We start from the raw sequence: 25,529 nt of genomic DNA, 5'->3' as shown, positions 1-25,529 counted from the left end.
GGCTGCTGCGGCGCCACCGCCCACCTGACGCCGGGGCGGGGCCGGGGGCGGTGTCGGGCAGTGATTGGCCCTGCCTGGCGCGCCCCCGCGATGCGGCGGACTGCGGCGCTCCGCAGACCTGAGCAGTCGCTCGGCGGAGCTTCGGGAGGGAGCCAGGTGAGCCGCGGCGGAGGCCCGTCCCGCCCACGTCCGCCTGAGCCGCGGGCAGGATGGGAGGGCGGGTGGGGCAGAGAGAGAAGGGGTCGGGAGGACGGCCCGGGGAGGGCACCTGTACCCGAGCATCTGCGTGCGCGTGAGGTCTGGGCCCGGGCCGGGCCGCGCGGCGGCTCGTTGCTCCTGTGCGTCCCAGAACGTAGCGTGCCCTCTGCTCCCGCGGGGTGTGCAGGTGCCTGCTGGATGGGTTTGGGCTTTTGGGCTTCGCTGTTCCGTCTTCGCCTTCTACATTTTGCGTGGTTTACTTTTGTTTCTGGAGAGTAAATTCCTAGAGGAATTACCAAGCTTGCCTGCGCTCACCTGGCCAACCCCGAGGCCCGCCCCTTCTCTCGGCAGCCTGGGGCCCGGCCCGGTCACCATGGCGCTGCCTCCAGGCCCAGCCACCCTCCCGCACTCACTGCTGCTCCTGCCAGCCCTTCTGAGCTCAGGTACACCCCTGCTCGTCCTTGGCCACGCACTGCTCGGGTCAGGGCCCCCTCTCTCCCCTCCTTGTCTGCCCCTTCGGTTTGGTTACCCACTTAAGGCCCCAGGCCCCAGAGCTGCGCTCCTGTCACCCACCTACCCAAGGTCCAGTCACTCCCTAGTGAGAGAACCCGGGCTCTCCACCTGTCAGCCTAAGGCGCCTCTGTAACTGGACCTCATTCCGGTTTCGGAACAGTACCTATCCTCCCTCAGCTCTCCCCAGAACCCCCTCACTGTGTTCCAGGTTGGGGGGAATTGGCACCACAAATTGATGGTCACACCTGGGCTGAGCGGGCACTTCAGGAGAATGAACGTCACGCCTTCACATGCCGGGTGACAGGGGGGCTTGGCACCCCCCGACTGGCCTGGTACCTGGATGGACAGCTGCAGGAGGCCAGCACCTCGAGACTGCTGAGTGTGGGTGGGGAGGCCTTCTCTGGAGGCACCAGCACCTTCACTGTTACTGCCCAGCGGGCCCAGCATGAGCTCAACTGCTCCCTGCAGGACCCGGGCAGTGGCCGGTCAGCCAACGCCTCCGTCATCCTCAATGTGCAATGTGAGTGCCCCTGTAACGGACAGGGAGAGGTTCTCTGCGCAGCGACCCCCAGCAGCCACTGGGCTGGTGGTCTGATAGGACATTTAACAAAAACATTTAAGCAATCACTTTGCAAATATTAACTCACTTTACACTCACAGTAATCTGATGAGGTAATTGCTATTGTTATCCCCATTTTACAAACAAGAAAATGGAGGCACAGACAGGTTAAGCAATCTGCCCAAGGTCATACAGCAGTAAGTAGCAGAGCCAGCATTCAAGGTTCCGGGCACTGGTGTTTAGACTCTTGATCACTGTGAAATGCTACCTCTCTGGCAGACCCAGCCATCCTTTTTCCCAGTGCCCCCCACAGGAGAGGCCCAGGCCTGGGCTCCCTTCTAGGTTTGGGAAGAAAGGGCAGGAAGTATGAAGGGCTGGGATGAGAGCACTTTGGCCTCTGCTTTGCACCAGTTAAGCCGGAGATTGCCCAGGTTGGGGCCAAGTACCAGGAAGCTCCGGGCCCAGGCCTCCTGGTTGTCCTTTTTGCCCTGGTGCGTGCCAACCCACCTGCCAATGTGACCTGGATTGACCAGGATGGGCCAGTGACCGTGAACGCCTCCGACTTCCTGGTGCTGGATGCCCAGAACTACCCCTGGCTCACCAACCACACGGTGCAGCTGCAGCTGCGCAGCCTGGCACACAACCTCTCGGTGGTGGCCACCAACGATGTGGGTGTCACCAGCGCCTCGCTTCCGGCCCCAGGTAGGCACTGCAGCAACTGGCTCAGCAAAGCCTCAGATGGGAGCGGGATCACAGTAGAGAAATGGGGAGACTTGTTGCCCTTGGGGTGAGTCTTGTGAATGAGCTATCCCCAGACACCTTGAGCAGGCAGAACAGAGTAGTATGGTGGCATCTCAGATTTGGGGGTCCCACTCACTTGGAACCTAACCAGAGGATGACCTGCAGGGCTCCTGGCCACCCGGGTGGAAGTGCCACTGCTGGGCCTCGTTGTGGCTGGAGGGCTTGCCCTGGGCACCCTGGTGGGCTTCAGCACGTTGGTGGCCTGCCTGGTCTGCAGAAAAGAGAAGAAGACCAAAGGTAGGGCCACAGCGCAGGAGAGCGGAGGGCAGCTGGGGGGGGCAGGGGTCGGGGTGAGCAGCGAGGGCAGGGAGTGGAACTGGGCGGGTCAAGTCATCTCTGACAAGTGGCAGAAGGTCCTCCTGGTACAGCCGTGGGTAAGACCACATGCATCCCAGGTGGCAGGGCAGGTGCTGGGATCCCAGTCTCTGGTCCCAGAGCCAGCACTGGGCATTTGAGAAACCCCACTGCCTGAGGGTCCTGGGTCTGGCAGGACATAGGGCAGAGGCAGAGTGGGTGGGCACACTGAGCAAAGCGGGGCCGTTTCTTTCTCCTCAGGCCCCTCCCGGCGCCCATCTCTGATCTCTAGGTAATGCTTCGCCGGCTGGGCGAATGGGTGGACCTGGGATGCAGCATGGGGGCGCCTGGAAAGCTGGGGTTTCTGGTAGTTCTGGAGCCAGCGGCAAGGCAGGAACCCGCGCCTGCTGGCTTTGTGCGCCCGCAGTGACTCCAATAACCTGAAACTCAACAACGTGCGCCTGCCGCGGGAGAACATGTCCCTGCCGTCCAACCTGCAGCTCAATGACCTCACCCCGGATTCCAGAGGTACATCCGGGACCCTCTGCATGCCCTGCTTTATCTTCGGAGGTTCTTCGAGAAAGAGACCTGGGACTTAGGGGAGCTAGGCCCACCAGGCACATTCCTCATCCTGGGCACCACCCCTTTGGCACCCAACAGGGAAACCCACAGATGGGCACGTGGCTCGGAACAACAGCCGGCCGGAGCTTCTGGACCCAGAGCCCGGCGGCCTCCTCACCAGCCGAGGTACTGGGAGAGGGGCCTGCCGCCTCTGCCTCCGCTGCGCGGCCCTTATGTGTATGACAGAGGCCTCCGTGTCCCCAGGGGGCAGAGAGGGCTCTCCCAGCTGCCGAGGACTGAGGATTACTGAGACCCCTGGGCATCTCTGACCCCACAGGCTTCATCCGTCTCCCAATGCTGGGCTACATCTACCGGGTGTCCAGTGTGAGCAGTGATGAGATCTGGCTGTGAGCGGCAGGCGAGACGGGGGCTTGCTTGGCCATGTTGCGCCACCAAGAGGTCATACCCCTGCCACTTCCCTTGCCCTCTGTGTCATCCACATGAGGATGGGACACCCTCTGTGTTATCCACATGAGGCACTTCACTGGGATGTGCCCCTCAGAGGCACAGGTGTCCTTGGCAAGGCTGCCCTCTGGACCTAAGCCCCTTGTTCTAACTCGGGGTGGGGACCTGCATGTGACACCTGTGCCCAGGTGAAGAACTCCGTCTGGGTGTGCTCAGAGGCCCTCCAGCGTCTGTGTGGCGTGGCCCTGTTGACTTGGGCCTGCTCTGTGCCCCATACCAATACTCAGCACCTTATACAGCAGGCATGGTGGGCGTCCCTGGCTGGGGGACACAGAGAGCCCTGCACGTCTTAGATTTCCTTCCCATGCTACACAGCTTCGTTCCCTTGGGGAACATTTAGAACCCTGCTCGCTGCACAGAGCCTAGCTGCCCTCCGCACGGGGACCAACCCCTGGCCCAGAGGTACTGGCCAAGCACAGACTAGTCCCTCTTGCTGCATACCTCGCTGCCCTTCTCTGGCCCCGCCTCCTTTTGGGCTTCGTAGGTTATATACTGGGCTTTCCCATTTCTTCACTGGGCAGTGGGCATCTCCCCTGGCCTGGCCTCTGGTGGTGCCAGTGCCTGGTGTTAGCACAAGTCAGAAGGACTAGAGGGAGGTGAGTCTGGTGGCCTCCAGGACAGCATGTAGCTGTGCATCTTTTTCTTACAGTGTTAGCACTTTAAGCACATATCCTGGGGAGGGGTGAGCGGGGGCCCCAGGGCCCCCTCTGTGGCTTCCCCCGTCTGGCCTCCCCGTGATTCACTGTGAGTACCCTGAGCCCTCCCAACATGCCTCCCCCACCACAGAAGGACCAAAGCTACCTGCCCCATCAGCAGGAAGCTGCTCCTCGAAGTGGATGAGCACATTAGGGGACGTGTTGGGGGATGGTCCTAGCAGCACATTAATTTAATAGGGCCGGAAGCTTTAGGGGACGTGGAGAAAGGGATACCACATACTGCAGAACGACCCAGGGACTCTTTGAAAAACAATATAGAAATGATAGCAAATATAGTGCAGAGTATAGTTTTCCCTTGTTGATACCTTGTTTTGTAATTTTTCTCCTGTTACTGCCTAGGACAGTGCTAATTAGGCACACAGTACACTCAATAAACTTCATTGAGTGAATGTTGCATGTGTTTTATTTCATTTAGGTGAAATCTCTAATTCATACTAGAGAGAAGATAAAACAAACACCTGTGTGCCCACTACTCAACTCTGCTGAATCTTAACATTTTACCTTATTTGCTTCAGATCTTTTATTTTTAAAAATATATAAGTAAGTACACTGTTCCTGACGACGGGACTGGCATTTTCTATTTCGGGAGTGCCGGGCCAGGGAATCTGAGCTGTTCCCCGGGTCTGAGTCCCACTGGGTCAGTATCACCTAGCAGACCCCCCGCCTCCTCAGGACAGTGGCTCAGCTATGCTGAGTCCTTTGGTCCCAATGCAGGGTACAGAAGGCTCAGACCAAGCTGCGATTTTCCAAAAAAAACTTTCTGGAGAATCTTGAGGGAAGAAAAAGACCATGAACAGGGTGAGTGTTTTGAGGGCACATATATATACATACCATCAGCAGCAGGCTGGCTTGGCTCTGGCTTTCTGGCCAGCCCTCTCTTCAGTATTTTCCTCCACAAGAGTGGCTGGGGCTGCCCAGCCTCTTGAAGGAGCTCAGTTCCAGCCTCTACTCTGATCTTGCACAAAAGCTCATTTATGGCTCCAGAACTTTAAGGGACCAGGGTGCCTCGCTGTCAAGTCTGTTGGCTCTGAGCCACTGTGCCCTTGGGGGTCGTGCAGCCCTTTCCGTAATAGCTTGGCAAGGTTAGGAGCCCTGTGTGCCTCTCAGCTGCACTCAAGGTCTCCCTTGAGCAGAGAGTAAGACGTTTACTCTTCCTGGGCGAATCTCCCCCCCTTGAGTGTTTACGAAGGGGTGGGCTTTCACACCAGTGTCCCAGTTCTTCACACGTGTCCTTAGAGCAGAGAGTCTTTATTCTTTGGCTGAGTCATAGACACCTTGGAAAACTGATAAAAGTTACAGACTCTTTTCTGAGAAAATGCAGATTAAGAAAACCCCTGCCTATTATGCAGGTGAAAACCCTTCAAATCACAACACCCGTGAACCATGAAAACATGACCCTAAATGAAAGCAGCTAAATCTGGAAGACCACATTTACCAGAAGGGCCCAGAAGAGGCATACCTACAGGCAGGGGTGAGTCAGTTTCACCAGGGACTGGGGGAGGGCAGGACGGGAAGTGACTGCTAATGAATATGGGGTATCTTCTTCGGGTGGTGAAAATGTTCTAGAATGAGTGGTGACTGATGCACAACGTCGTGAATAGACCAAAAGCCACCAAATTGTACTTTACAAGGGTGAACTTCATGCTATCTGAACTATATCTCAGCAAGGCCCTAGTTCCTAAAGTCATCAATTGGATTCACTATGTATAAATTTCACCTAACAAAAGAATGGTAAATATATTTGAACTCCAGTTAATTGTATGCATGCTAAAGTGTTTAGGGGTGAAATGCCTTGATTTCTGTAGCCTACTTTGAGATGCAAGATGGATTGATGAGTGGATGGGATGGATGGATGTGTGATAAATTTAGCAAAATGTGAATTGTAGGATTTAGGTAGATATGTAAGGGTTCACTGTCCAATTATCACAAAATTCTTTTGACAATTTTCATAATATAATGTTGAGGGATCCCTGACCTAGTTCCTTCTTTGGTATTTCTGAAATCCTAATCTTTGTGAGGATCATGGAGCTTTCAAGCATTAGTAAGGCCGCTGACATGGCAGTTCTCTTTCCTGGGAAAGAACAGCAATTTTTCATATACTTCAGTCACTTGATCTTTCATCTTTAACCTCCAGTAACAGTAACAGGTCAGTTGCCTTGAGCTTGAATCTACAGCGGTCCATCTGGGTAGGCACAGCTCTCAGCAGTGCATTTCCACCTGGTCTGTGTTAAATACAACAGACTATTTAATAAGGACTTGTAAAAATGAATGCTCAACTTTGTGTATTGTTAGTGGGAATGTAAAATGGTACAGTCACTGCAGAAGACAGTATGGCAGTTCCTCAAAAAGTTAAACCTAGAATTAACCATATGATCCAGCAATCCCACCTCTACATTTATTCCCGAAAGAACTGAAAGAAGGGACTCAAAGTTATTTTACACCAACACACAATTGTTTGCAATTGCTGAAAAGTAGAAGCAACCCCATGTCCATCAACAGTTGAATGGTAAGAAAATGTGGTTTATACACACAATGCAATATCATGCAGTCTCTTAAAAAGGAAGGACATTCTGACACACGAACCTAGAAAATATTAAGTGAAATAAGCCAGATGGAAAAGGACAAATTTTGTATGATTCCATTTATGTATCACATAGAACAGGCAAATTCAGAGACAGAAAATAGAGACATTACTAGGGGCTCAGGGGTGGGGTGGGAATTACTGTTTAATGGGTACAGAGCTTCAGTGTGGGATGATGAAGTTCTGAAGCTGCAGTGTGGTGATGGTTGTAGGACAGTGTGAATGTACTTAAGGCCACCGAATCGTCCACTTAAAAATGGTCCACTTAAAAATTTTTCATTTTATGTATACTTAGATTTTTTGAAAAATTCATTCGATTTATTTAAACTAAAAATAACAGTTCACCCATTTTTCCCCCCTCACCCCCACTAACTCTTGCAACCATCAATCTGTTCTACTTCGATTTTTTAATTTTGGTTATGGATTCAAGTATTTCCAATGTTCTTTGTCAGGCTTGGTAGGTTCCTTGCTCCTAAGAATTTGTCCACTTTGTCTGGGTCATCCACGTTGTCGGCATGCAGTTGTTCATTGTACTAATTCTTTTTCTTTCTGTAGAATTGACAGTAATGTCCCTACTTTCATTTCTGATTGTAGTTTTTGAGTCTCCTTTTCCCTTAGATACTTTGGCTGAGGCCTGAAATTTTGCTAATAAAGAACCAACTTCAGGTTTTGTTGATTTTATTGTTTTTTCCCTTACTTATTTCGGCTCTATTCTTTATTATTTTCTTCCTCTTCCTCCAGCTTTGGATGTAGTTTTTTCCTTTTTCTAGATCCTGATGACTGATGGCCAACTTTGTGAACAGACCAAAAGCCACCAAATCGTACTTTACAAGGGTGAACTTGTAAATGTCTTTGTCCATCTTTGGATTTGAGATCCCCTTTAATGGGAGCATTACAACTATACATTCCCCTCTGAGCACTGCTTTTGTTGCGCCCTCTAAGTTTTGGTATGTTATGTACTCGTTTTCATTTGTTTCTAAGCATTTTCTCATTTCTCTTGTTATTTCTTCTTTGACCCGTTGGTGGTGTATTTTTAATTGCCAAAAATGTGTGGGGTTTGCAGTTTTCCTCCCATTTTTGATTTCTAATTTGATTCTGTTGTGGTCAAAGAAGGTACTTCAGTTTGTGTGCGTTAAGCCCTCTTTCCTCATCTTCTTCTGTCTGGCTGTCTATCCACTATTGCCTGTGGCGTAGTGAAGTGTCCAGCTATTACTGTAGACCCGTCTTTTTCTCCCTTCAGTTTCCAACTTTTGCCCCATATACTCTGAGGGTCTGTTATCAGGCAACATGTTTATCATTGTTGTGCCTTCTTGCTGTACTGCATGTTCCTTTTGTAAGTCTTCTGTTTTTATTTCATGGATGTAGAATCTGCTCATCTATCTGTGACAGCAGTTCTCAAATTTGTCTGCATATTGAAATGCTCTGGGGAGCTTTAAAAAAATACAGTTTCTGAATCCTATTCCAGAAATTGTGATTTAAATCAGTCTCGTGTGTTGTCTGGGAGAGGAAACAATTTTAGAAGATCTCCAGTTAATGCTAATATGCAACCAAGTTTAAGAACTACTGTTGTGTGAATATCATTTTAACACTTTTTTTTTCATCTTGCCTGTTTTGTTTCTCTGATTTCCTTTGTTTTTTTTTCAGTTTTGGTCTTTATTTTTCTGGCTTTCTTCAAATGTCTGGTGATGTCTGCACATTCCTGTTTAGGAATGCAGGCTGCAAACATGCGTATATACACAGGCAAGAATGAGAGACCAGAAAGCTGACTGGAAGGTGACAGGTGACAAGGACCCAGACATTTGCTTTAAGACCCCCCGGCAGTGTCCGTAGGCCTTTCCTCTTTGGCTGATCAGATTCCCAGAGAGGACCCTCTACTACTCTACGCTGCAGGCGTAAGTGTGGACAAGGCTTGACGGTCTCACTGCTCATTCCTCTTATTTTAAATACGGACCCTTACTCCTGTCCTCCTAGGTGCTCAGTCTTCTCCTGTGCAGAGCCTCCTGGGTGACTGTCTGTCGGGGTCAGGAGGTGGGCAGCGCAGAAGGGGGGGGTTTCTGCGGACCCAGTCCCCTACAGGCCTTCTATAGTCTTGCTGTTTTCAGCCCCAACCTGCACACATGCCACCAGAAGTATCTCACACATTTAACTCCTGACCCTTTCCAGGGTCCTGCGGTGTCGAATAGCCTACTTCGTGCTGGTTTCTCGGTCCCTCGCCTCCGCTGGCAGTCAAATTTCAGGGCTTTTCCCTTCCCCCACCAATAAATCACTTAGCACTTGACCGTCTTCCAAAATGGTGGTGCTGTGTCCTCTACGGTCATTTTCTTTCCCATTATCTGCTGGTTTATACCTTTTTATTGTTATTATTCCTACACTGTCATTCCGTAGGGGTAAAGGAGGGAGGGAAGATGGAACTACTTGTATTCAATTTGTGTTTATTAGCAGCACTGAGAGCCTGGGAGCGGCAGCAGGGGAGCGGCCCTTCAAGCAAGGAAAGCAGCCTGCGGGGAAGCCCAGTTAGCGAGGGGACTCCTGAGTCCCGCGCACAGCCTGGCAAGCAGCCTGGTTTTGCCGTGGGCCCTGCGAAAAGGAGGGCCTCGGCATGGGGAGAGTAGCCAAATGGAAGCTCTATAAGGCCTATTTCAAAATTTATCCTTAGTAACATAATTATTATAACATCTTACATTTTCTGGCACTTCATCTTTTCACAGTTTTACCCACAGGACAAGCCTACGAATTCAGTTAGTGTCTAAGTGTTTTGTAGCCAGGCTAACTGGGACCTAGGGGTGACTGCTCTTTCCTAGGGTCACAGACAAGTAGCAGCGGGGGGTGAGCGGTAACAGACTGCTGGCAGGGAGAGGGGCCCGTGAGACGGCAGCGTGGTGAGGCCCACGGCGGGGCTGCGCTGGGCGCTGGAGCGGGAGGGGAGCGGAAAGGCGCTCCGAATCCAGCGACATAGGCAGCTGACCCTCATTGTTTGCAGATTGCACCTTCGTGAATTCACTTTTACTTGCTAATTTATGTGCATCAAAGGCTGGTTGATGACATTGCTAACAGAGGCACGCAGGAGCCGAACCTGTCTCCTCTAAGGGCAGTGGTTCCGTCCATGCTCGCTCAGCGTTGGCAGTGACTTTAGAACGTAACTACCGTGCCCACCGAGAACCGACTGTACGTATCAGTGCCGAGCCTCAGCTCCAGCCAGAGGCAGCAGTCTGATCTTCCCTGGAGGCCTGACGGAGAATCTGCATCCCTCTCGCCATTTCTTTCTTGCCTGTGCGTTACCGGGAGCACCGATGCCGTCTGCTTGAGAGCAGGGCACCTGGTCCCGAGAGGATGGCCGAGTGAGGCCTGAGCACAGAAGTCTGTGCTCCTCAAAGTCAAGCAAAATGTAAACATCTTAGTTGGTTTAAGAGTCTAAGAAACAACCGCCCTCACGCCCACGTGTTCCCTGGGGAGATGCTAGGCTGACAGTGTGGCATTTTAATATAATTTTCCCTCCAATTCTTGCCCCATTTTCCCCCCACGTCAGTACTTGGCTCCATTACCTATTCAGTTGCTTATGTCAAAAACTGGGAGTCATCCCCGATTTTGCTCCCTCCACCCTCCACCTCTGACCTGTCGCCAAGTTTGAGGCCTGCTGGCTATCTGTGCACTCGCCCCTCATACTGCCAGGGCCAGCTGCTCGCTTCTGCCCATGGGAGGCGCTGCAGGGACGGGAAGGTGGGAGAAGGGAGGCAGCAGCCAGTGTTCACAGCTGCTGTGGAAGCGGATGACGGTGGCGGGTGGCAGCTGAGCCCCATGCAGCCAGCCCGCCAGGCTCTCCGCAGCCCAGCTTCCAGCCCAGCACAGGCCCGCACACCACGCACGCGCCTTCCGTTCTGCTGCTGCCCCTTCAGCCCTTCTAACACTTTTGTAACCAACTTCCCACACTGAACACCCTTTGTTAGAAATAACCAGCCTGGTTTCTGACTCCCTGTCTGGAGCTTGGCTGATATAACCTCCAAAATATTTCCTGAATCTGTCCGTCTCTACTAATCCAAGGAGTGAGCACCTCTCACCTGGATCACTGCAGTATCGGCCTCCCTGAGCGCACAGGCGGACTGGTCTGGAGCTAGCCAGGCAGCTAACCCGTGAGGCAGGCAGACACCTCTAGAAAAAATAAGTTCTGCAGAAAAATGATTCCCCTCTACTGACAACTTTGGAGGAGCAGCTTTGATTTTATTTCCCAAGTTGATTTGCTTGAACTGTTACTCATGTGAGGCCTGTTACTGGACCAAGTTCGTTGTCTCTGCTTTAGCTCTGTCTGCCGTTTGTCTTTCATATTATTATGGAATAGCAGGATAACCTGAAAGATACAGCATTTTATTTGCAAAATCATTGCCAGCTAACTTTAAGAATGAAAGAAAATATTTCCATTGCTATCTATCTCAAAAGGAGTATCTTTTAAGCTTTCCTCTCAACCTGAGTATCCCGGGATCCCAGAAATTCCAATTCTTCCAGCACAAATCCTCACCGTGGTACACAAGCATGATTCCCATGGGAAGGAAAGCTGAGGCAGGCAGCAGCCATTTAACACACATGCGCAGTGCTGTCTGGAGAGGGTAACAGGACGTGTACTGTGCCTGAGTCAAGGCAAGGATGCCAGGTGGCTGACAGCGAGCCCTCCTCAGCTGGCACAGAGGAGTCAGCTCAGCCTTGAAACACAGCAACCTGGGAGGTGGCTCAGCTGAAGGTTAATGTCTCCGCATCTCCAGCTTGTGAGGTGGCGTTGGAGGGAGGAGTGAATGCTTTCTTGCCTTCAGCTAGAGCTTTAAAATGCTGTGAGGGAAGAGGAGAAGGAATGTGGAGTATCTGAGATCTGCTAGTTGCTACACTTTAGCAAGACTAACATCTTTACAGCCCTTTAAGCTCCTATTTTCTCCCAGTTCTACTTCCCAAACAATCCATGGTGTTGTCTTTGAAAAACAAGTAGAAATTTGCCCCACCTTCTTTAAAGTGAACCTTTTCCCCCCCATCCCTGCTTCCATTCTCAAGCCACCTTGTTCTCCTGCACGAATGAGCACCTCTGTAAATCCTGCACTGGCCCGTCTGCGGCCCTCGTCTCTCCCAGCTCCCCTTCCTTTGCAGGCCCCACCCCTGCCTGCTTGGCTGCTCTCTCGGTCATGGGGAAGGGGAATGGTGACTCCAGCAGAAGTGCTCCACTGCCACGGGACAGTCACAGCAGACTGAGCACAGTGAAGGCTGTGGTGACCCTCACCGTGGCCTAAGTTGGTCACTAACGCTAGTCTCACCTGTGAGTTCTTGAATTCTGAGTAGAGGGAAAAGAGCAGGTGGAGAGACTGAATCCGACTCTTGTGGACAGGGATGTCTAGGACGGCTGAAATGAAGAACTCCCGTGAGCAGAAGCAATCAACACTCTGGGAATTAGGGCCACTGCTGTTTAGGATGGCCAGTCCCCTCCCGAATGGGATGTATTACTATGATTTTGAGGGTTGAATACCCAGCAGGTACTCACATAAGCCCAAATACCACCCTTCAGTGCTGCCGAACAACACAGCGGGCTGAAAGTGAAGGCTGTAACTCAACATGTCTCTTCCCAGAGTAAACAAGCCTTTTCAAAAACCTACAAGAATTTATGCAGAGATGGGGACAAGGACAGGATGGAAGCACTTACCACAGACCATGTCAGTGTACTCTGCCAGGCTGCAATCAATCTCAGCGGTGGGCAGGCTCACCTAGGAGGGGCACAGATGCAGCCAAGTCAAGGGGCTGAAGTTGCAGCGGTCCCAGCGCCTCTCTCTCCGGAGCAGAAGAGCTCCTAGCACAGGGCATGTCATGGCTGAATTGTGTCGTCAAAACTCAAGTGCGAGTCCTGACCCCTAGTGCTCAGCATGTGACTGTGTTTGGAGATAGGATCTTATAAGAGATAATGAAGTTAGATGAAGTCGTGAGGGTGGACCCTAAGCCAGTATGACTTATAAGACTTACCCACGGGGTCCTTACAAGAAGAGGAAATTAGGACACAGACACATGCAGAGGGACGACCGTGTCAGGACACGGGGAACATGGCCAAGGAAAGCGGCCCTGGAAGGAATCAACTTGCTCTCGGACTTCAGTCTCCAGACATGTGAGAAAAGTAATGTCTGCTGTTTAAGGTCCGGTACTTTGTTATGGCCGTCCTGGCAAATAACACTACAACATGCAGTTTTCTCCCTCTGATCCGTATATGGAATTGGCCATACCCATTGGCCACCAGAGTAGCAGATGATATAAAAAGGCCAGAAGATTTTATAAGTTAAATCTACCGCCATGCTATCTTCCTGGTGTGCACCTGTGAAGAAGAAATTGGCCCCACATTGTAGCAAGTATTTACAGTTACTTGGTGTCATAACACCAGATGGGACACCATAGGAACCAAAAAAGTGGACATAACAACTCAAGTGACAGGTTCTGGATCTAAGCAAGTCATCCTGTAAGTTTAAAAACCACTAGTTTCTTTAAAAAATGTTCTCTTTTTACACAGTTCTGCCACTTCCTTTTTTCACTTAACATATCATTGACTTTTCTGCATATCAGAGAAATAAGGTCAAATAATATTTCACTATATGGATGTACTATAATCTGTTCAATACTATCAATATCTAGTCAACAGTATCAAAAGTATTTCACTAAATAGATGTACTACAATCTATTCAATTCCCTAAGCAGATATTTTTCCTCAGCCACAGCTTTAAAATGCTGTGAGGAAAGAGGTGGTTTCCAAATTCTTTAATAAACATGTACAAAGAAAAAAAAATCCCTCTGTATTCATGGAGGTAATATTTTTTAAGGAGAAACAAAAAACAAGATAAGTACGTTAGAGGCTAAGTATGCAGAAAAGGCAGGAAAGAGGGTGGGGAACATGGAGGGGCTGGGGCAGCCCTTTTAAACAGGCTAGTTCTCTTTGCTCAGCTTTCTTTTCCTGGTATGTAGGAGCTCTTCCCTTGGACTTGGACAGTAATCTTGTCATATATGTATATTTGATTATATTTACTATATAAAAATATAGTTATATGTATGTGTGTGTGTATGCATGTGTGAGAGAGAATAATTTTTCTCAATCCATCACTCTTTTAACTCTGTTTATAGTAACTACTGGTACTTAAAACTTTTTATTTCTATGAGTCTGAAATGTCACATTTTCCCCACTATCAGTTTTAAGTTTCTTATTATGCTAACACCTAACTATCCTTACAGTATTAAATATTTCTATTTTAAAAAATAGTACTGGGTAGCTTTACTTTCACATTAACTTTAACTCATTTGGAGTTCATGTATGCATATGGCTGAGGCACAGACCTAACTTAATTTTTTTCAAATGGCTAGTCAGTCATCTCATCACAACCCATTCTATCTCCAGTCATTTAAAATACTACCTTTCTTATATGTCCAAAGCCCACATACACGTGGGTTTATTTCTGGATTATTATGTGCTGATCTATTTCTATTCCTATGCCAGTACATTACTGTGTTATTTACTGTAGCATCCTGATGTGTTCTAATGTCTGATAGGGCAAATCCTCCCATTATTTTTTCCTAAAATTTTCATGATTAGTCTTAAAAATTGATTGTCTCAGATAAACTTGACTGCTGAATGTTTAAGTTCTAAAAAATGCAGTTAACATCCTGACTGCAGTGGCAATACACGTACACAGTGATGCAGGGAGGGCTGACAGTGCTGGGAGGTGGATCCCCCCATCTGCTGCGAGGAGCTGCACTCCTCATTCATTCACATCTTGTGTCTTGCCCTTCATTAAAGTTCTATAATCTGTTTTCAAAAAAGTCTTACCAACTTCTTGTTAAATTCATTTCTAGGTGTTTTTTTAAATTTGTGGAGTAATTATGAATGGGACATCAGCTTCTTAGAATAGCATTAATACCTCTGTGAAGATGGAGCTTAAAGTAATACAGGAGGTGCGTATGTTCACCAAAGGCACGTGTTAAAACGGTCACGGTAGCACCATCTATAATAACGCCACACTGGAAGCTACCCAAGTGGCTATTTACAGGAGGGATAAATTGTCATATATTCAAACAGTGGAACACCGCTACAGTAATGAGAACAAATGTACAACCACAATGCAAACACAATATGGGTGAATCTCCATATGGACGAGCAATATAGGTGAGCAAAAGAGTATGATTCGATTTAGACAGAACACAAAACAGGCAAACCTAGTCTATGCTGTTAGAAATCAGGACAGCGGTTATGCTGGGAGGTAGGGGGATGAGGGGTCTTCGAGGATGTTAGCTATGTTGTTTTTTGATCTGATGTGTTAGTCAGACAAAGATGTTCAGTTGGTGAAAATTAACAGTTTTGTTAATGTTAATGCCATGTGAGTGATGACGACACTATAGGAGGAGAGGAAGCATTGGCCCTGAAATGAGTGACATACTTTCTTAGCTCCTGCTACCTCCCACTCACCTTGCCCAAAAGCTCTTCAAACTCTGGGGACCATTCCTGCATCAGCGTGTCAATATCGGGCATGGGCCTAAAAGTACAGAGGTAAATATGAACAGGAAACATGGACTGATGACATCAGCAGCCTCTGGATCAGGACACTCTAGGATGAAGGTCGGTGGTCAACCTGACACATTAGGATTTCAGGAGAACACAGACTGAAGACCCACGCTTACCCAGGGCCTGGGGTTTGGAGGAGCTGACTAAGTAATAACACCAGATAAATCACAATCTTTATGTCTGCAATCTCGGCCAGTAGCTGCCAGGATCCACAGGACCACAGGTTCATCAGATAGGTCCTCAGCCTTCCAGCCATCTTCTCAGAAGCGGTGAGCCCACCCGTGTGAAGGTTACCATGGGTTACTGTGGTGACGTCACTCTGGTGAAGAATACTGTATTTCTTACCTGGTATAGTGCACAGTTGCAGGGGGCTTGGAATGGTGTAACTCAGAGATGCTCTCAATCCACGTGTCGATGGCTTTGGGATTCTTTTCTGCATCTTCCAGGCTCTTTACTTTCATATGTTGCTAGAAAAATAAGGGGGAAGCCTGGCTGAGGGCACTGAATGAGCTCTCATTTCTACAGTGGCGGCTCATATGCCTCTATTTCATATACAAGGTAAATGAAGATGACTAGGGAAGCCTGAGCGCAGCCAAATGAAGATCAGAGGAAACCCTGATAAAACTTCCTGGCGTCATGGGAAGAGGGCAGGTCAATGGAACAGGACTGACCACAGTGAGATACTGTCTCACATCTACTAAGATCGCTAGAATAAAAAAGACAGACAATAACAAATGTTGGTGAGGATGTGGAGAAACTGGAACTCATCATTGCTAGTGGGACTGTAAAATGGTTCAGCCACTTTGGAGGACAGTCTGGCAACTCCTCAACATGTTAAACAGTTACCACATGGACCAGCAACCCCACTCTTATCCAAGATAAGTAACAATGTATGTCCACGCAAAAACTTGTACATGTGCATAGCAGCAAATTAATAAAGCTGGAAAAAACTGGTGAAAGGATAAACACAGTGTGGTATGTCTGTACAATGGAATATTATTCAGCTGCAAGAAAAAGAATGAAGTAGTTACGAGTCAGAAGCAGGGCAGAATGAGGAGTGACTACTAATGGGTATAGGGTTTCTTTTGAGAATGATGGAAATGTTCTTAAATCAGGTAGTGGTGATGGTTGTACAACTCTGTGAATATACTAAAAATCACTGAATTGTACTATTTAAAAGGGCATATTTTATGGCAGGTAAATTATATTGCAATAAAACTATTTTAAAACTATCTTAAAAAATAAAGCTGGCCTGCTGTGCATACAGTAAAACAACAAATTTGACTGGATCTATACTGTCGGAACTCAACCAAGAATTAGGAGAAGTGCATGTCGCAGCGCTCCAAAATCGTGCGACTATAGACTATCTACTGTTAAAAGAACATATGGGATGTGAACAGTTCCCAGGAATGTGTTGTTTTAATTTGTCTGATTTTTCTCAAACTATCCAAATTCAGTTAGACAATATCCATCATATCATTGATAAGTTTTCACAAATGCCTAGGGTACCTAACTGGTTTTCTTGGTTTTACTGGAGATGGCTGGTAATTGTAGGTCTACTTTTATTACGTAGCTGTATTCCTATTATGTTAATGTGTGTATGCAATTTAATTAGTAGTTTGTTAAAACCTATACATGCTTATGTTACTCTACAAGAAGATATATCAAAGAAATAATCAATCTTCCCATGTTTTCTTCCACCTGCTACCTCTATAGCTTTTCTTCTTCCTTCCTAATTACAACCCTGTAGTAGAATTCGTGCCTCATATCGAAAATTACCGAGAATCATAATTCTTCCAACTGGTAAAGATACCTCAAGACAAATGCTGGGCATAGAAGCCACAGGGCATAAATCTGCAAAGAAGTAAAAAGCTAACCTTTTCAAACAATATGGCTTCTCTCTCACTTACCAACTTTACATCTCCCTGTATGGCCCCGGAAGATGACTGGTTAGCCAGAGACGGGTAAGATTCCTCAAGGGAGGAACAACCTAAGACAGGCACAGTCGCAGGGGGGCCATCAGGTGAGAAATTGGGGATCAACAGAGGTGAGGCTTAGAACCTCACCCCCCGTTTTGAGAGAAATCTTCTGCATCCGTGGATGTTTTGCTGCCCTTGTCTAGCTTGGATTAATACTTAGTCTACAGGCACAGACCTGATTATCTACATTTGCCCTCTTATAACACTAAACTATGTTTTCTACCTTTATCTTGCATCTACCTACCCCTTCAGCATTTTATTTAAAAATAATAATAATAAGGGAGAAACATATAAAACAAATAATAAGGGATTCACATATAAATCAAGTATAAAAATTAAACAAATAATCATATCTGACTTGATTGTTTATAGTTCATGATGTATGATCAAAACTGAAAGTTTCTGTGATATGACTGCCCTTGCACTGCTCACCATGTAAGAACTTGTTCGTTATGCTTCAGAAGATTGGAGACTGTTGAGAATTAGGCTTGGGGTTGATTAATAATTGTGCATTGTGTCCCCTATACAGAATTTTACTGTTGTTAACAACCATTTGATCAATAAATATGAGAGATGCCCTCTCAAAAAAAAAAATATGATTCTAACATATAAAAAAAAGAAAAGAAAGCTGGCCTGAAACCGTATCCATCCCTTTTGATACACAGTAAGTCAACTGCACAAATAGCAAGGCCCCTCTCTTGGCCTCCCACCCTGGGGCCTGTACAAGCTAGTGGCTCACTGCGATGCTGTGCTGCTTGGAATTCTCCGTTAACCAGAGAGAAAGCACTGTCGGGTCCGACTGCTTTGTAGAAGGCTCGTCCAATACCAACAGGCCAAGGCTGTCGGGTTTTCCATCAGGACGTGGGACCTGGTTAAAAGAAAGGTATTGAAGCAAAGAAAAAAATGGGAGGGACATAAAATAGCCACAGTTGTTTCCAATAAGCTGAAGAGGAAGAATAATTCTGGTGCATCACTGTTACTAGTGTTGGAAGGCATGCTTGTATACCATGTTGTACAAAAATACCGTCTAGAAAAAAATGCATGATCTATTGGACCTTAAAAACAAGGCTGAAGTCATGGATAATTAGGAGGCAAATATATGACAAATATTTAATACATAATGGGATAATCGAGTATTACCTAATAGTAATGACTATAATTTGGAGGAGAGAGCAAGGTTAAGGACTCCAATGAAAAGAAATACATCAAGGTAGCCAGTGCTAGTCAAGGAAATCAATGGCATCGTTAGAGTTATGGAGGGGGCAGAGGAACACCTAAGGAGTCATTTTTAGGCTGTTCTGACTGTACCTTTAAGAATGCATCAATATCCCCGACGGCTGGGATAAAATCAGGAATGAAAGGTTTCAGTCGGTGGTCCAGGTCAATCACCTGCGGCGTGTGCCTAGGAGATATTGCCAAGGGAAAGTGGGGACAGTCGGAGAAACTTTGCTATTAGGCTAAAACAGTCGAAGGAGAACAGCCCTGTTTCAGTCCAGAGGTAGGGAAGGAGAAGGCAGGGCGAGGGAGCTGTGCTGGGAGGTCCAAGTGCTCACCTACTGATATACTGGAAGAGTTCCTTAATCTCAGCAGAAACCGCCAAGTGCTCATAATCTGCAGGATCATAGGCCCTGGGGAAAGGAAAACGTGGTTCAAGGTGGCCAGAGGAGAACAAATGGCTGTGTCCTGGTTTGCAGGGCAACTTTAAAATTGATTGTAATTAGCTCAGTTATCTCTGACCATGAAGAACAGAACTGCAGAAAATCCAAAACATAACTTTACAGAATTTTAGAATGTTCATAGATTATTTCCCCTTTTTTTTGAAAGAAGGGGATGAAAAGATGGAATGAGATTTTAATTTCTTTTTTAAAACTGAGGTATAATCGACATAGGTGAGATTTTAATTTCTGACATGAAAAGACTTTGCCCCAAGAAAAAAAGGAATTTTTAAAAAAGATCTTTTTGACATTGTTATTTATAAAAGTAAAAAATTAGGAACAAAATATTCAACATTTGAGAGATGGTTAGGTATGTCAAGTTGAATACTGTATAATTACTTAAAAAGTACTTGTATTAATATAAGAAATGTATATGGTAAAAAATATGTATATAACACATATTAATTACAATTAAGTAAAATGTAATGAAATGAATATTAGCAAACTATGTAAGTGACTTGGAAGGTTATTAACGAAGTTCTTTTGGGGAGAGTTGCCTAACAAAAGAATTAAATGTATTAGTGACTTAAAATTCTCATTTCCCTGGACTATAATTTATGAAAGCATGATCATGAAGTAAATTGGGAAGCACGAAAAGTCAGTCTGGGATTAAACAGTTGCCTAATTTATTTAGTGGCTACCTGCAGGATAATCTAAAGGTAACTTTTAATTTTCATTAAAGAACTTTCTCTAATAAATAATGCACACACGATACAAAGGGAAGGGTACAGAGTGTACACAGTGAAGTTATGTCTCCCTCCCACCCAGGCCCCTCCCCACCAAGCTGCCCTCCCTGCAGAATCACTATTATCAGTCTCTAGCGTATCCTAGTCTACGTCATGTTTTATACACATGGTAACACAGCGTAAACACTTTTCCACCTTTTAAAAATTTAACCTATCTCTTTGTTTCTTTATAGTGCACTTTTTGGCGACTAGATGGAATTCTACTGAATGGCTATACCATCATTTATTTAACCAGTAGTTGTATTTTAAATGGATGAGGCTTGGAACCCACTTTGATTAAAACCTATTAGGGGGATGGCCGTCCTGACTAACCTAGCACCATGGCTGGAACAGGCTGAGGTATTTTTACTTCAGCATCACCGAGGGGTATTTTACCTCATGTGGGGCTTCTGAAGCATCTACTCTCTACCTGGCCAAAAAGAACCTGAGCCTCAAATAGAAATGCTTTTTTGCATGTATGTTTTCCTTGTGAAACAGAAATGCTTTAGTATGTGTTTAATTCATTTTAAAATTAAATTTAAAGTACAATTAAAATAAATGTTAATCTATTTATTTAATTTGTGAGCTCCCTGAAGGCAGAGACTATCCTTTAGATTTACTCAGTAAGTCTTTTTAAAGTCCCCAAGCGCACAAATGTTTCAGATGGTGCACGTGACACCACAGGACTCAGTTAGCCCGTGGAGCCAGAAAAGATTGAAGACTTCAGTGTGTTGGGTTTCTGAGACATCCAAAAATCCTAAGTAAGGAGATGAAGGGAGATGCTAGAATTTCCCTTCTCACTGGTGCCCCCCAGGCCAGCGTCTTGAAGGAGGTGCTCTCCTCCTCCGCTTGGGTGCCCTGGACCACGTGGCTTTCCTCACCCTTCCAAAGGGGCCCCGTGCTCTTCATCATCATCGTCTGCATCAGAATCCGTTTCAGATGAATCATCATCATCGTCCTCATTTTCGCTAAAGCCCCGCTGAGGGGTCAGCTGTGCGGTCTTCTTCTCCTGAGGTAGGTTGGGGGGGGGGTAGGCACAGAAAGGTCCACATAAGGGGGACATTCAGGAGTACCATGCCCAGTTCTCCCCTAGTGCTCTGCCCAGTACCCTCCCACCCAGCACCCAATCACCAGAAAGAGGTGGCACTCCCCTGAGGGGCCTCGAGAACCTTCTAGTCCTGTTTAGCTACAAACTGGCCCCCCCCTTGCTATAACCATATTCTATTTCTCTATTTGGGGCCTGGATATAACTTTTATCCAGTATGTATCTATTCTGCCTATTAGCTAGGAGATCCCAAGAACTTGCGTAAATGTTACCAGGTCAGCTTCAACCCTACCAATTAGGCACTTTGAACAACAGGAAGACAACCCTAAGAGTTATTCTGGTAGGAAATGGGGGAAGAGGAAGTGAAAAGATGCCTTTAGGGAACCTTAATACAAAGATCTCAGGGAGGAAATCTAGTATTTAATTTGCAAGACTGCCCAGAGTAAGCTGCTTGCGTTATCAAAAGAAGACAGTTCATAGTCAGCCCTGTGCCTGAAATGGGACCCGCAGTTCCGCAGACTGGGGGTTTTCTATTTTGCTCAGTGATCCTGCTCTTCCGTGGGTGTCTGACCTGTCCACACTTTCCTGCCCTTCCCCCGTTAGTTGAATGCACTGACTACACATTAGACCTCACGAAACGAGCCTCTTCCGTTCTCCGCATTATAACCTACCTCTCTGAGCTTCTGGTTCTCTCTGTGCCATCCCACCCTCTCAAGCCCACGAGAAGGGGTCTGGCGGAACTTGGGGCTTGCAGGGGCAAGTTGCGACATGGTCCCCGTCTTTGCCTCTGTAGCCTCGAGCCTGCGGCATGCCCTCACTTAGGACCTGAAGGATGACCAGTTGGCCCCCTTTTAAAGTAGGTTTTGAAAGCTCGATTTCCATATGCCATGTGGTTTATACTGAGGTTAACAGATGTTTTGTTCTAGTTTTAAAAGTTAATGTTTCTTTTACAGTCAAGCAGCTGTTAACACATAAAACTGGGGTACACTGCAGGACATCAAAACCTGCTTTTGGTCACATATTCCTGTAAGCATAACACAGATTTATTATACACAGTTAAAAATATATTTTAACTAATAGGTAATATGTGTGTGACAGGAGACACAGAATTTATTCACTCCTTAATGGTAACAATTGGTAACAATCTGTTAGTCTTCTCTTAATTCACAATCTGTCAAAATTATCCTTGGTCACATGGGAAGCAGTATGGCACAAGGGGCTTTCTAAGGATGTCAACTGCCAATTGAAAGGCTATTCAAAAGTAGGCTGTTTCTGCTGATTCTGGGTGCACACTCAACTGGGAAGATAAATGAGCCTTGAATATTGATCACAGCGAGAAGTCTATACCAATTTAGGGTGAATATACAAAATCAGGAGTTCAATTTAAGAAAATTACTCACTTTTCTTTTGTCCACTTCTTCAAAGTTGTGCTTTGCAAAATCCTTGATCTCAAAGCAGAGGACTTTCTATACCACACACAAATGTCTAAAAATTACCTTGTGGGTAAGATGTTAAAACATCACACTAGTCACAAAGTGGGACTACTTTAAAATGTCACTTTGGGGGCTCTTTATGAAATCAGTCTAGAGCACTGCAGCTTTCTGTATTACTTCAAATATTCCTCACCCCCTGAGTTTTCAAAGCTCTTGTATTGAAGGACAATTAAATGTAATGATTGAATCATGTGCTAAGCTGAACACAATGGCCGGTAAGCAGAGCACACGTGCAACTTCAAGGTCTTATCTGACTAGAGCTATAGGCATCTTTCAATCTTTTTTCAGACACAGGGCAATCCTCTAAGTTCACAAAATGACAATAGAGTGACATCTGGGTTTTAAGCCTTCAAAGTAAAGCCTCTTTTACAAAATACTGGCAGTGTCACAAGTGCTGACAATGAACAAATGCCTAGCCCAATACCTCAAACTTGCTTTATTATAAGAATTACTTGGAGTGCTTACTGAAAAGATAAATTTCCAGGCTTTTACTATCAAGATTCTGCTTGAGTGGTTCTGGGTAGGGACTGGAAATCTGTATCTTTAAAAATAAGTACCCCAAGTGATTCTTACGATCCTAAGTTTGTGAAGCACTGGTCTACATTAGATGAAATTCCTCTCCAAAGTCTGCTCTGATAGTTGGTTTTATTCCTGAAGGAGAGTCAGAATTTTACGGTTCATTGCTCCTGACTTCCCTCCATGAGCAAAGGTACCCAACCACTGGAGGTGAGTATTCAAGAAATATTTATAACAGGTGAATTGTTGTAAAACAATTCTAAAGACTGAAGGCAGAAATTCCACAAGAAGCTGTGGGTTATACTTCACCTTGTTATTTTCCTCTTCAAAATCGTTGCTGCTGTTATCCGCCATAGTCTTGTGAGGAAGATGGGTAGAATGAAGAGGTCCTTAAAAGGAAAGTTTTTTCCTTAGGTTATTATTAAAATGATTTTAAAGACAAAAATTTTTAGCTTGTATTCTATGCTATAATGGTTTTATGGAACAAGGTTTATAAGAATATATAACCAAAAGACAGGAGACTGAATCCTAGTCATAGCTCTGTCAATTCAAGATCTATTTACTAAGCACTACTGTTCTTAAGGCACTGGGATATTACACTAATTGACTATCTGCCATTATATAAATAATATAAAATCTGCCCTTAGTTTATACATTGGTAAAATGAGGATAGTAATTCGTACAGTGAAAAGTGCGGGATTATAGTCAGAAGACTAGGTTTGAAGGACAAACTCTATCACTTGCACCAAATGACTTAACCTCTGAGTCTCAGGATTCCCACCCCTAAAGGAGGTCAGTAATTTAACATCCGTTTCTCATGATTATAAGCATCAGGATGGCAGGGTCAATGTCTCTTTAATACTGTACACCTACCTAGTGCTAGGCATAAGGTGACTTAGTAGACATTCAAAAAACTATTTGTTGAATAAATGACAGCATTAAATCCTCTTAAAATATTCCACTGAGATTTTGACTCAGATTGCAGGTTAAAGGCAGATTACTGAAGCATCTTTGAAACTGGGCAAAACAGTTTTGGTAAGTCAAAAAAAACCCCAGGAACCTCTGGCAGATTGCAAGCAGAGCAATACCATTAAATAAATGGTGACAGCAAACACTGGTCAGGTTGGAAGAAGATCCTACAATCTGGATGGCTGTGTTTTAGCTCCCCTTAACTAGTTAGAAAACAGAAACAATGGCAAGCGAAGTAATTTGACTCTGAAAGCCAATATTTGCTATTATAAAAATATGAACTTCTTGGAGACAATCATGAATCCGTCCTGCTCTTTGTTCTGAGAACCATTTTTCTTCTTTCCTCTTCATTCTTCTCTTACCTTTGGGTGTTGGGGATGGAGTATAATTACTTGCAACCTCTTCAGAGTCGTTAATCTCTAGACGCTCATCATACGTCTGGTTTTCAACAATCTGGGTCTAAGTAAAAGGACACACGGTTACGTAGCTCATATGAGACGACCTAAAGCACTCAGTGGAGAGGTGCGATTCCAAACCCGCTTTGGCTCCTCTGCCTTACCCAGTTTCACATGAAACCACCCCCATTCAAACTCTCCTTAGGGCTTCCGGGCCCCAGGTCGAACAGTTAAGTCACTCGGCCGCAGCCCCTAGGAGCCGCCGGCGGGCTGGCTGAGGAACTGGGGAATCGTGCAAGGGAAGGACAGCCAACTTCTGCAGCAGCTCCGCCAAAGCCGCAGGCTGCGCGCGCTAGGACAGGTCTGCAGACCGCGGCTCTCTCCTCAGCTTCGGCGGGTTTTCCCAGGGCTGTCGGGGCTTCCCAGGGGAGGCTGCAGAGGCTCTAGAAAGGGTCCTGTCTCTGGAGTCCCCTCGCGGTCACTTCGTTTAGCCGAACGAGGGTACATTCCAGTCTCTCGGTCCCCTCTAAAAATCCCGAAAGTATCGCCGCCCTCTCCACCTCCCGACCTTGGGGAGTAAAGAAAGGGGGATGGTTGGTGGTGGCTTGAAGGGGAGGAGGAGCAGCTGTCATGAGGATGGAACGGGATCGGGGAACCGGCGGGGGAAAGGGGAGCCCCTTACGTTCCTCTTGGGAGGGAGAAAGGGAGTTCCCTTTCCGCTAGGGCGAGTGCGAATTACCTGGAGCCCCTCTGAATCCGTCTCCTCGGTATGGAAGGAACCCCAGCCAGGGGCTGAGGTCTCACTCCAATCTCAGGCCAGGCCACCTTAGGGCTCAACTGGGTGCAACCGTCCTGTTGTCGGTCGCTAGGATAAAATAAAATAATAAAGTCGCGCGATCTTGCTTTCACTCTCGTGAGACTTTCTCCACTCACGCGCGCGTTTCCTCTCTACCAGCGGAGGATCCAAGGAAGATCAAGAGGGGTTCGGATGACGCCTCTCTGGGCGATCAAGTCGCTTGTTTGTCTATGGTTTCAGTACACACGTTTGTGGCGGCATCTAGCGGCCGAGGGTGGCAAAGCGGGTTGATGAATTTCGGTTCGTATAGTTAGCCCTCCAATCTGGAGATAACGGTGTGCGTTTTCGCCTCTAGGACTCGGACCGTTGGGCATGCAATTCATCGTGAACCCGTCTAGTCAGAATTTAGGCAAACTTCCAGGAAATATCTCCACAACACTTTGTATGTCCTTTTATTTATATTTATATTACGTTATAGTTCTTTCCCTTCACTGTGTCCCATTGCATGGAACATATGTACACTAACAAATTACTCGTTATCCATCGAGATTCAAATTCAACCTGGAGTCCTATACGTTTATTTGCTAAAGA

General features: G+C 46.5%; 2 protein-coding genes across 5 annotated transcripts; one reads left to right on the top strand and one right to left on the bottom strand.

Annotated features, from left to right (window-relative positions):
* Nucleotides 1-17: 17 nt before the first annotated feature.
* On the top strand, nt 18-20,587 carry TMEM25 (transmembrane protein 25). 4 transcript variants are annotated; one of them, XR_012132708.1, is made up of 10 exons: nt 36-156; nt 473-641; nt 920-1,231; nt 1,682-1,972; nt 2,177-2,308; nt 2,627-2,657; nt 2,793-2,893; nt 3,026-3,112; nt 3,264-5,638; nt 19,919-20,587. XR_012132708.1 is itself a non-coding variant. In XM_036992737.2 (9 exons), the coding sequence occupies exons 2-9, from the start codon at nt 572-574 to the stop codon at nt 3,335-3,337; spliced, it is 1,098 nt and encodes a 365-aa protein (XP_036848632.2). In that variant the 5' UTR covers nt 18-156; nt 550-571; the 3' UTR covers nt 3,338-7,259. The 4 variants fall into 4 exon arrangements, 2 of the variants coding, with proteins under 2 accessions (XP_036848632.2, XP_036848634.2); XM_036992737.2 differs by lacking the exon at nt 19,919-20,587 and having other exon boundaries at nt 18-156; nt 550-641; nt 3,264-7,259; XM_036992739.2 differs by lacking the exon at nt 19,919-20,587 and having other exon boundaries at nt 3,264-7,259.
* On the bottom strand, nt 11,092-25,119 carry IFT46 (intraflagellar transport 46). Its single transcript, XM_017642450.3, is given in 14 exon segments — nt 11,092-11,563; nt 12,037-12,122; nt 12,420-12,480; nt 15,210-15,276; nt 15,651-15,772; nt 18,024-18,152; nt 18,593-18,686; nt 18,838-18,912; nt 20,606-20,733; nt 21,441-21,527; nt 21,529-21,594; nt 23,088-23,167; nt 24,110-24,206; nt 24,882-25,119. Coding segments are annotated over 12 exon segments (1,056 nt in total). The 5' UTR covers nt 23,133-23,167; nt 24,110-24,206; nt 24,882-25,119; the 3' UTR covers nt 11,092-11,467.
* Between the last annotated feature and the right edge of the window lie 410 nt (nt 25,120-25,529).

Source organism: Manis javanica, chromosome 6 (assembly GCF_040802235.1).
Source record: "Manis javanica isolate MJ-LG chromosome 6, MJ_LKY, whole genome shotgun sequence".
NCBI classification, from domain to species: Eukaryota; Metazoa; Chordata; class Mammalia; order Pholidota; family Manidae; genus Manis; species Manis javanica.
This window is presented reverse-complemented; position numbering and strand designations above follow the sequence as displayed.